General features: G+C 38.2%; 1 protein-coding gene across 4 annotated transcripts in view; it reads left to right on the plus strand.

The window, feature by feature from the left end:
- LOC115222154 (run domain Beclin-1-interacting and cysteine-rich domain-containing protein-like) overlaps positions 1–12,267 on the plus strand; it is a 66,020-nt gene that overhangs the window by 44,869 nt on the left and 8,884 nt on the right. For all 4 annotated transcript variants that reach the window (XM_029792294.2, XM_029792296.2, XM_036511401.1 and 1 more), the window contains exons 11-20: positions 106–180; positions 1,481–1,517; positions 2,665–2,812; positions 3,267–3,332; positions 4,417–4,490; positions 5,052–5,116; positions 6,063–6,366; positions 7,602–7,680; positions 9,213–9,287; positions 10,510–10,603. In XM_029792294.2, the coding sequence (XP_029648154.1) occupies positions 106–180; positions 1,481–1,517; positions 2,665–2,812; positions 3,267–3,332; positions 4,417–4,490; positions 5,052–5,116; positions 6,063–6,366; positions 7,602–7,680; positions 9,213–9,287; positions 10,510–10,603 (1,017 nt within the window). The remainder of the gene's footprint in view (positions 1–105; positions 181–1,480; positions 1,518–2,664; positions 2,813–3,266; positions 3,333–4,416; positions 4,491–5,051; positions 5,117–6,062; positions 6,367–7,601; positions 7,681–9,212; positions 9,288–10,509; positions 10,604–12,267) is intronic.

Raw genomic sequence — 12,267 nt, forward strand, 5'->3', positions numbered from 1 at the left:
GTTGGTGGTTCTGCTCTTAATAATTCAAACTTGTTAGTTTAGAGTCCATCTCGAAATGCTGTGATTTTCCAAGTAAACTCAGTGTTTATTATTTTTTCTTTTCAGTTACCGACAGATCTGATAACTGTTCTCTGTTAAAACACAGTGGTTTGTCTTTATCAATGGCCTCGTTGTATTCAGGTAACAACAACAACTCTGCTTCACTTTTAAACCATTGTTCAATCATTACTCACCATCACTTAGTCGCTGTTAATCATTTAGACACTCATCACCATCTCTCACTACCACTCATCACTCATTACTACCATCTTTGATAGTTAACCAATATTAAAATAATTCAGTTATTTATTAAAGATCCTATTTTTTTTAATAATGGGATGAAGTGTTGAAGGTTTGGGTAGTAGTATGACAGTGTACTTGATTGTGGTGTGGTAATAGTCTAGTGCAGTGCTTTTCAAACTATCTGATGTAGAGTACTGGCATTCTTTTTTCCAATGTGCCAGGGACTGGTTATTATTTCTTAGTAATGTTAATTGATACCGGAAACAATATTTATAATGAATATTATAAAAGTTGACAATTTTTTCTTATCTTATATTTATTTTGTAAACAAATAATACAATATTACATAAGCATTTTATAATGTTTCTTTCTTTCAGTTCTATATATAAGAGATGAGGAATTATGCATATTATTTACATTCGACGGATATTTGTTTCAGCTGATATACCCTCCAGCCTTTTTCAGGTGTCTTAGGGAAATTTGGAACCTGGATTCTCATTCTTAAGGTATTTTTCGATATTGTTGTTATTATCATTGTTAGTATTTAGCTCACTGCTTGGAATCGAACTTGGAATCTTGGGGTTAGTAGCCTGCACTCTTAACCACTACGCCATGGCATATGGTGTACTGGTTAAGAGCGCTGGCTACTAACCCCAAGATTCCAAGTTCAATTCCAACCAGTGACCTGAACACTAACAATAATAATAATAACATCGAAAAATACCTTAAGAATGAGAACCCAGGTTCAAAATTTCCCCAAGACACCTGATGAAGGCTGGAGGGTATATCAGCCGAAATGTTGTGTTAACAACAAACAAGATGAGGACAAATATCCATCAAATGTAAATAATGTTTCTTTCTTTTCTGGAAACTCGCTGTGTACTGGCAGCTGATGGCTCATGGACCGGCACTGGTCCATGGACCACCACTTTGAGTAGCACTGGTCTAGTGTACTTGGTGATGTAGTATATTTGGTGATAGTATGATCATGGTAGCCTGCACTACTAAGTAATATTTAGTGGCAGTAGCAATGTTTGTGTTGTAGTATGTAGTGGTTTTAGAATGTGTTGTCATAAGATTTATACATAGTAGTAGTAGTGGCTTTGAATTAAATAACCAATTATTCTTTCATTCCTCGTTATCCTCAGCATAATTCCTCACTGATTACTGTAATTAATAAATTATTCCCATGTTTCAGATGCTGACTTGTTCCAAAGACACACAGAAAAATCTAGGTGAGTGAATTCACTCTTGATTTTCTCTTTGATTCTATCACACACATACTCACAGAAAACACACACACACACACACAAAATTTAATTCCATATACATTCATTCAGATCCGGCTTCTCTCACCTACCCTACAATGCCATTCTAAGAATAAACAATAACATCATCTAAATCTCAAAGTTATGAGATAATGCAGGATTAATTTAAAATAATATGAATAGATAAGCATTATTTTTGACAGAGTAATCTGAACACTAAATTAGAGTTGAGCAACAGCTAAGGCTTATATTTTCTAATCCTGTTTCTCAGTTGAGGAATTAAGTCTTCAGTTTGGTTAAGTTTTGCAACCCTTGAAGGGAATGCAACATTAGAACAGTGGTGTTCCAATCAATTTTAGGTTACCGTTTTTTACCCTTAACCCTTTCATTACCAACCTGGCTGAAACTGGCTCTGTAGTACAAATGTCTTGTTTTCATAAGTTCTGAATTAAAATCTTCCCGCAAACCTTAGTCACAATTTATGTTCCTAACACTAACTGAATAAAAACCAAGTCATTTTACTAAATTCTTTGTTATATTTAAAATGAATTGAAAGAAACACAGAGCATCTCAAAATAAATATGGTAACGAAAGGGTTAAACATGTTATGGGACATAATTATTAATGGGACTAATTACTACATTTGATTGTTGATAAAAGAGGCATATGCTAATAAGGTGCTCCTTATGCCAATAAGGGGTCCCTTCTTGACCATCACTTAACAATAATTATTGACATCATGTTTATAAGACATAGGATGATTTTCTAGGTTGTGTTTTTTTTTTGGAAAAGGTGTCTTATCAGATATAGTATACTAGTGCTACTCTTTCATACTGGACTGGTCAACAGTAGCAATAGCAAGAATAAAACTGTTAAACTTGCACCTGTAATTCATTTGTTGATGTGTAAATTTGCATAACTATTCTACCCATTCTCCCATGTGAAAATAAATGTAAAATCTGCAACAAAGAAACAATCCAACTTTAGCATCAGAATTTCTTGATAACTCTTTTTTTTTTATACATATATTATAAATTTCCAAGAAATATAATTTCTTTTTATCCATTTCAATTTTCTACTTGAATATCATTGTTGTTGTTATTCTTTTTTCTAGCTTCAGTTCAACAATGGACAGTAGTAACAGTCCACAAGTATCTGCAGAGTCTGTGGCCATCTCCCTACTTAAGAAGTTCTCCGAGAAGCAACTTCCTAAAGCATCTGATTTGCAGTGGATGGTCTCAGAAAAAGATGCCCCACAAGCTGTAAGTTGTTTAAAATATTCACTACAAATTTCAGACCCAGAAGGGAGCAGATAACCGGATAATGGTTTAAAGATGTGCATTAGCAACACTGCACCAGGTTCTTCACTCTCTGTAGATCAATCTATTTGATCGTTAATAGGTACAATGGTGAGGTACAGCTTATGATTGTAAACAGCAGGAGCATTCTATAGTTGCTGAATGCTTCATTATTTAATATGTTGAGTTGAAATCCTCCCATGAGCCTGGAGAATGCAAAAGCTACTACAGCTGTCTTGAAGGTCTCCCCCTCTAAAATCCATCAGGCTAATCCACTAATCCATTGCTGGATCTCGGAAAATAGGCAAAGTTTGTAAGATTTATGCATTTAATGAATATTTAAATTTTTAATTTCAACTTTCTTCTTTTTATGTCCTTCTTTGTTCTGTGGAATCAACCTTATTCTCTTTCCTTGCAGTTACTTCCATTACCAAATTCCTATCCTGTCTCTCCAGATGATGAATACACAGATCTACGAAACAGGGTAAGTTCAGGGTTTAATCCTGACCCTAATCCTACTCAAAACCCAGAGCAATTCATTGGAACTCGCTACAGGATATTGGTCTCACTGACCAGCACAAACACACTAGATCAGCAAATAAAAGAAACTGGAATAGATTTACCATTTTCAAAACTCCTGCGAACTGGCAGAATTGTCAACAACGCTGGGCGAAATGCTTAACGGCATTTAGTCTGTATTTATGTTGTGAGTTCAAATTCCACCAAGGTCAACTTTGCCTTTCATCCCTTTGGGGTTGTTGAACTAAGTACCAGTTGAGCGCTGGGGTCGATGTAATTGACTTACCCCCTCCCCCAAAATTGCTGGCCCTGTGCCAGAATTTGAAACCACTGTTGCAGCAAAATCAAAGAGTCAGATACAGCATGATGGCCTTGTGGTTACTCTTTACTCTTACTTGTTTCAGTCATTTGACTGTGGCCATGCTGGAACACCGCCTTTAGTCGAGCACATCGACCCCAGGACTTATTATTTGTAAGCCTAGTACTTATTCTATTGGTCTCTTTTGCTGAACCGCTAAGTTACGGGGATGTAAACACACCGGCATTGGTTGTCAAGTGATGTTGGGGACACACACACACACATATGTCGTATGTATATATATATATATATATATATATGTATATATATGTATATATATGTATATATATATATAATATATATATATATATATATATATATATATATATATATACGACGGGCTTCTTTCAGTTTCCACATGCCAAATCCACTCACAAGGCTTTGGTTGGCTCAAGGCTGTAGTAGAAGACACTTGCCCAAGGTGCCACGCAGTGGAACTGAACCCGGAACCATGTGGTTCGTAAGCAAGCTACTTACCACACAGCCACTCCTACGCCTAAGAATATTTAGATTTATTCTTGGGAAGAAGAAATTTGGTTAAATCTGTGGAAGTTGGCCTTGAAAGATGGTCTATATCAAAGCTGTCAAACCTCTGACAAAGATTAAAATAAGTCATTAATGCTGTTTGTGTGTAGGAAATAACTGTATCTTAATCACATTTCTAATCTGCTTCTTTTGGTTTCTGTTTCAGACAAGGTTACGAGGCAATTTAGAATGGGCGCCGCCACGTTTCCAGATTATTTTTAGCATCCACACTGTAACAAAGTAAGTAATTTTTTCTTGTCACTCCACAACGTATTTTCTTTGTAATTTTTGCTTTTATTTTCTGAAGGATTACACAAAGCAACAAAATTGTTAAGAAAAGCAGGGATTTCTCAGCTTCTAATAAATGAACTCTTCGTCTTCTTCTGTTGAGTACACTTCTTTGCTGTTTGTACTTCCAGAGACACACAGAGTAGCGTAGGGTAATTTTTTTCTACCTGGCCATCTCCTGTGAACTGCCCTACCCATAAATGCATGGGAGATGGACATATGATGATGATGAAAGGCGGTTGCTGTATGTATGTATATACATGCACACACATACATTCATGCGCATATATTCTTTTATTCTTTTACTTGTTTCTGCCATTTGACTGCAGCCATGCTGGAGCACCGCCTTAAAGTCTATGTATTCTGACATCAAAACCTGTTGATTATCAGAAAATCTCTGACAGAATCTGACCGAAATATCCTACGTTGTTGCAATATTTACCATTTAACCTTCCACTTCCATGTCGAAAGTCTTTGTCCTTCTAATATCAATGTTTGCTTGTCGTATTACAGAAGAAATGTGGTCATTCCCAAACAGAACTATCGATGTGCAGGCTGTGGAACTCGTGTGGAACCTGGTAAGACTTTGACTAAAACTCTTCTCTCTTCTACTGTGCTGCCACCTGATGGCTGGTTGTATTATTCACTCCATGGTCAACTTAAAGGGTAATGGGTAAAGCCAACCTTTGGTCATGAATCACCCTGGTATTGCACCTAGAAAGTTAACCTCTGAGGCACGAGTCCAGGCAAGGTGGTTTTTGGAAGACCAGCAGTCACCCATCCATACCAGCTTCTCCTCTCCATGCCACTGAGTCTATCCAAGGGAAATGCAAGAAGCCAATACAACTTGGCACCAATGATGTCATTATTATATTACAGGTATTGCAAGGTGGCAAGCTGGCAGAATGGTTAAGATGCTGGGCGAAATGCTTAGCAGTATTTTGTCTGTCTTTATGTTCAGAGTTCAAATTCTACCGAGGTCAACTTTGCCTTTCATCCTTTCGGAGTCGATTAAATAAGTACCAGTTACATACTGGGGATCGATGTAATCAACTTAATCCCTTTGTCTGTCCTTGTTTGTCCCCTCTGTATTTAGCCCCCTGTAGGCAATAAAGAAATAAATACATTACAGGTATTGCTAATATAATGTAACAATAGCAACTGAAGAAAACAGACAGGTTGAAGATCTTTAAGAATAAAAGACATTTTCAAAATTTGTGAACAAAAAAATGGCCAGAAAATATACTCCAAAATGTCTTCTAAAGATTTCTTATTTCTGCCACATCCATGCAATATTTACAAACGCATCTTTAGGAAAGAACAACACCTGATCTGATTAATTGACACATCATGATGTATTTAGCAAAACAAATGTTTACACCTCAAATATTTGGACTAAATTCTCTTAATCAGAATACTTAATCTTGCTTTGTTGTCATTCCATTCCTATCTTCACTAAAACAATCTCAGACATTCCTTTATCTTAGCATCGGTCACTCATTAACGTCTCTTGTGTCGTTCCAGCCTACATGAAGCGGTTTCGTTATTGTGAATATCTGGGCAAGTATTTCTGCCAATGTTGTCATACCAATGCCGCTGCTTATATTCCAGCCAGGATTCTACAGAAATGGGATTTCACTAAGTACTATGTCTCCAAGTATTCTTCTGATCTTTTAACCAAAATTTTCCATGAACCCTTTTTCAATATCGAAGACATAAACCCAGCCTTGTATCGCAGAGTGAAGGTTCTAGACAATATTAAACAATATCGCCAACAGTTGATACATCTAGCGACACTCTTGAAAATCTGCCGACATGCAAGTATAAGGTGAGTGTCATCACTTTAGTCTCTTAATCCTTTCGTTACTGTATTTATTTTGAGATGCTCTGTGTTTTGTTCAATTAATCTTTATATATAAAAGTAAGGTTGTGTGTCTGTCTCCTACGATTTAGATTCCTAACTACTCCCACATTTTGCGGTGCAGTTTAACCAAAACCGGGTATCTTATAGTCGTGATTCATATCAAGCCCTTCTGGGTATTAGCACGCGTCTACGATGAGTCTACGATTTTGAAAAAAGTTTACCATCATTTTTTTCCATTTTAATGCATTTTTTTCGCTATTATATAAGGGAAGTAACACTCTAAAAATGTCTACGATGAGTCAACGATTTAAAAAAAAATTTACCATAATTTTTTTTCCATTTTTAATGCATTTTTTTTCTATTTTTTGGCTATAACTCTCTAAAAATGCTTTATAGTTATTTCCCTTACAAACCCGAGCAACGCCGGGCAATACTGCTAGTTTTAAATATAACAAAGAATTTAGTAAAATAACTCAGTTATCATTAAGCTAGTGTTAGGGACATAAATTGTGACTAAGGTTTGGTGGAAGATTTTAATTAAAAACTTATGAAAACAAGACATTTGTACCACTGAGCCAGAGCCGGTTTCAGCTGGGTTAATCCATCTGGGATTTAGTCAGAAAGGAGATAACGGTAAGCACCATGCAATCATGGCAATAAAAGGTCAGGGGGTTAAATATGTTGCCTGATTTTATTTCACTGAAATCATATATTTTTTTTATGTGGAATAGCATGAACATCACAACTTGTCTACCTCTTGCTTAAAATCAATAGTACGAATGACCCGTTGATGGATAGTGTTGGGTTTGAACAATTTAAAGATTTACAAACTTTTTTTTGATTTTTGACTCTGTTCCACCTGTAAATATGATTCAATTAACAGAACATGTCATCGTTGGCTTAATGAATCTCTTTGTTGATTAGCTAAGAGGAAGTAAATCCTGAAGTATAAGTTAATTATTATTGTCTCAATGTTTAATTAGGGTTGTGTTTGTAAGTCATTAACATATATTTGCATGACAATAAAATTATGAAGAAAAAAAACAAAACAATAAAAACATGAGATAAAACAAACAAAACTTCATTTCTCTTTCTCCTTTCTATCATCAACACAGCAAAATGTTTAATTAGGGTGATAATTAACAGAACTCATTAGCCATATCTGTGTGACATAATGAAATTATATTTCTCTTTTTCAGTATTTACCCAGCAATAGAGAATTTGTCTGGTCATTTATTTCGAGAAGTTCATACCTATTCCATTGCTGACTTGCTTTTGGTAAGAACCTGCATACCATTCCTTCTGCTTTAACCAATTCTTTATGCAACAGAAAACACTAAACATATTAAAATTGACCATTTTAGAACTATTTTTCTCTAATACTTATCATATTTATCCTCATACTCCAACTCTCTGACTCGCAAACCTTTTCTTTAGCCGCTGTTTCAAGGGTTTCACTAGGTATTGAACTTTTGCATTAATCTATTCAGCCATTAGACTGTGGCCATGCTGGAACACTGCCTCGAAGAACTTTTAGTTGAATGAATCAACTCCAGCACTTTTTTTTTAAGCCTGGTACTTATTCTATTGGTGTCATTTGCTGAACCGTTAAGTTATGGGGACGAGACTATGCTTAAAGTGGTTGGCCTTAGGAAGGGTGTCCAGCTGTAGAAATCATGCCATCGCAGGCAGTGAAGCTTGGTTTGTCAGATCCTGTCAAACCAGCCCAACCCATTCCAACATGGAAGACAGACATTAAATCATCATCATCCAGTGTTCTAAATTCGGGTTTTGTCCCTCGTTAACAGGGGTAGCTGGATCTACCTCAATGCCATAGCAACCAAAGGTAGGCAGATGCAGCCCACCCCAACCTTTGGGCTCGCTGATGCCCATTCTCCTTTGCTATCATGAGGCTTTTTTGGAGCTGGATTTTCTGTGGAGAGCATGCCTTTGCTATCCCCCAACCTCAGTTTCTAGACACGAGTAGTCCTCAGACCAAGGCCTCCTTTGCTATCATGAGGCTTTTTTGGAGCTGGATATTCAACAAGGAGCACGCCCTTGCTTACCCACAACCTCAGTTTCTAGACACGAGTGGTCCTAGACCAAGACCTCTGACCATGATTTTTAAGAAACGTGGTGGAAAACTAGCTCAAGAAGGCAAGGGTGCTACTCCCTAAGACCCCTTTCGGAGTCCGCTTACCTTATATGATGATGATTATATATATATATATAAATACACATACACATGCCTGCATACATACATATAACAGGCTTCTTATGGTTTCTGTCTGCCAAATCCACTCACAAGGCTTTGGTCAGCACCAGGGTTATAGAAGACATTCACCTAAGGTGCCATGCATTGAAACTGAACCTGGAACCATGTGTTTGGGAAGTAAACTTCTTACCACACAGCCATGCCTGTGCCTATACATCATTGATATTAAATTCAAATTACAATGAAAGTAAACAAAGTTTGAATCTCATGGCTGGACGCCAACACATTTGTCTGCAAAATATGGCTAGTTTATCCTGTCCATGCTGTATTATTAGCATTGTCTTGTGTTTGAGAATAAAATTATCTCCTTATCATTGATATTGGTTTGATATGTGATTGTTGTTGTTTTAAACACATCTTTGTTGTTGGATCAAACACAAATCCGTAAAACGCTGCAAGGGGTTAGTCGAGTGTTTTTTAGTGCCATTGATTAGACAACTGCTCCTTGGTAACCGTGAAGGTTTCTGTAAATCTGCTGTTACAACTGTTTGAACTCTAAACCCTCATGACCATTGGTTACTCTGTTTGGTTTCAGGTGAAAAATGGTGAGTTATTAGCAATGTTGAAGAAATTTGTGACGAATGGCATCAACCATGTGAAAGAGTGTGAGGTAAGTTATTTCCTGAAACCCTTTCATTGATGTTTAATTGAGTTTGATTAATGTTAATAGGGAACAATCTTATATAATCACTGGTTTCATGAATGATAACAAATTCCACCCCACTTCTCTGCCCTTCACCCTGATGGTGGTGGTGGAGGGGGGGGGGGCTGTGAACCAGTGATTGATCTGTGGGGGATCTTGGAACCAACAACAAACAACATTATTGTTTACAATTTATCTTTTATCCTTTACTTGTTTCAGTTATTGGACTGTGGCGAAGCGTTTATTTGAACAAATCGACCCCAGGGCTTATTTTTTTAAAAGCTGGACTTGTTCTATCAGCCTCTTTTCGCCAAACCACTAGGTTACACCAGCAGTCGTAGGGGACAAACACACACACATGTGAAAGGTCATTTTCTGTTTACTAAATCCGCTCACAAGGCTTTGGTCAGTCTGAGGCTATCGTAGAAGACACTTGCCCAAGGTGCCACGCAGTGGGACTGAAGCAAACATTATACAGTGGTTGAGAAGCAAACATCATACAACGTGTTTTAATGATGTTCACTTCTATAGTTTATAGTAAAGTTGACCAATAAATTGGTTCCAGTTTACAATGGGGTCCCGATGCAGTGTTGCTTAACCCTTTAGCATTTAAACTTGCCTCCATATCTGGCCTAAATATTCTGTTTTGCATTCAAACCAGCCAGATCCTGTCTCTCACACCTACCTTACAATGTCATGCCAAGAATATACACTCACACAATCAAAGTTTTGAAACTACAAGATAATGCATCATCATCATGTAATGTCCGTTTTCCATGCTAGCATGGGTTGGACAGCTTGACCATGGTCTGGGAAGCCAGGAGGCTGCACCAGGAGGAAGCCAGGAGACTCCAGTCTGATCTGGCAGTGTTTCTACAGCTGGATGCCCTTCCTAACGCCAACCACTCCATGAGTGTAGTGGGTGCTTCTTACGTGCCACTGGCACAGGGGCCAGAGGAGGTTGGCAAACGGCCGGTTGATTTAAAACAAAAGGACTGAATAAGTATTACGTTTGTCAGAGTAATCCGAATGGCAAAAGATTCGGGGGAAACTGATTGTTAATGGTGTGTTAGTGACAGGTTTGGGGTCATATAATGCTTGATTGAGCACATCCTCTGTGACTTTTGTCTCTCAGTTGTACAGTCGATTTTTACTAATTAAAATGCAATTTTCAATTTCTAATTAACAGCATTGTCATTGCTTTGGGTTCATCTGTGAACTGTGCAACAACGATCATGATATCATCTTCCCGTTCCAGTTAAATAAAGTCATCAATTGTCCTCGTAAGTACCACCCGCTTTTTTCATTAATGGATTCTGCATCAGGTTGGGAATTGTGGTTCTGTTGCTATGGTTACTGATTGCAACACTTCTGTACCTCTAAGTCATGTGACTGTAATGGCGGGCTGCCTAAAGTACACCAGTGACACCGTCGAGTGACTGGTTATGATCTGCTGGAGTTTCTCAATTGTCGTCTGACCCACTTTTAAAACCTGTTCGGTTGATGGAGATTTGTTTTTGTTTGTTTTACCAACCGAAAACATCTTTAGAATTGAATCAATGAGAAACTCTTCATTGGGGCTTGACCTGCTAGAAATAGCAGCCAGATCTCCCTTTAATTACAACATATTGCTATAGAGAAGATATTGGGTAATATATATTTCTTTACTACCCACAAGGGGCTAAACATAGAGGGGACAGAGAAAGAGATTAAGTCGATTACATCGACCCCAGTGCGTAACTGGTACTTAATTTATCGACCCCGAAAGGAGGAAAAGCAAGGTCGACCTCGACGGAATTTGAACTCAGAACGTAACGACAGACGAAATACCGCTAAGCATTTCGCCTGGCGTGCTAACGTTTCTGCCAGCTCGCCACCTTTTGGGTAATATAGGTTGAGATTGACTGTCTGAAAAGGTGAGATGGTCATAGTCAGAATGGCTTTGATTCATAGGTTTGTTGGCTCAGTACTGACCTTGGTCTAAACATCATCATCATCCTAAATCCTCTTTCCTTGCTGGTATGGGTTGTACTGCTCATCACAATCTGACTGTTTTTATTTGTAGTTGCTGCCCTCCTACACAAGTTGACAGGAACCGAGTCTTGTGTTCCGTCATAGGTTTGGTTTCTGGGACCAGATACCATTCCTATCACTGAGACCATCCAACTCATGCTAGCATGGAAAACAGACTAGTGTGGTGACCTTGTTACTCACAAGACTTGTGTCTTCCTTCTCCTCTGCACACCCCATCTCTGTTTGCGGAGGACAGCGTAATGAACAAGAGAGGAAGGAAGCAGTGATTGGGGTGACTGTGGGAACAGAAATTGTCCGAATGTCTTCAGTAGCCATGTTGTCTGTCTGTGTGTTGTGTTTCTTCATTATCATCATTTAACATCTGTTTTTTCATGCTGGCATGGGTTGACAGGAGCCGGCAAGCTGGAATGCTACACCAGGCACCACTTGTCTGTTTTGCCATGGTTTCAACAGCTAGACACCCTTCTGAATACCAGCAACTTTACAGAGTGAGCTGAACGCTTCTTATGTGGCACCAGCACCAGTGCTTTATATGTGTTTATATTGAAATATTAAGGCGGCGAGCTGGCAGAACCGTTAGCACGCCGGGGGAAATGCTTAGCGGTATTTCGTCTGCCGTTACGTTCTGAGTTCAAATTCCGCCGAGGTCGACTTTGCCATTCATCCTTTCGGGGTCGATAAGTAAAGTACCAGTTTCGCACTGGGGTCGATGTAATCGACTTAATCCCTTTGTCTGTCCTTATTTGTCCCCTCTATGTTTAGCCCCTTGTGGGCAATAAAGAAATAGGTATTACGTCTGTCATTACGTTCTGAGTTCAAATTCCGCCGAGGTCGACTTTGCCTTTCATCCTTTCGAGGTCGATAAATAAAGTACCAGTTACGCACTGGAGTTGATGTAATCGACTTAATCCCT

The sequence above is a fragment of the Octopus sinensis genome, linkage group LG19 (assembly GCF_006345805.1).
Source record: "Octopus sinensis linkage group LG19, ASM634580v1, whole genome shotgun sequence".
NCBI lineage: Eukaryota > Metazoa > Mollusca > Cephalopoda > Octopoda > Octopodidae > Octopus > Octopus sinensis.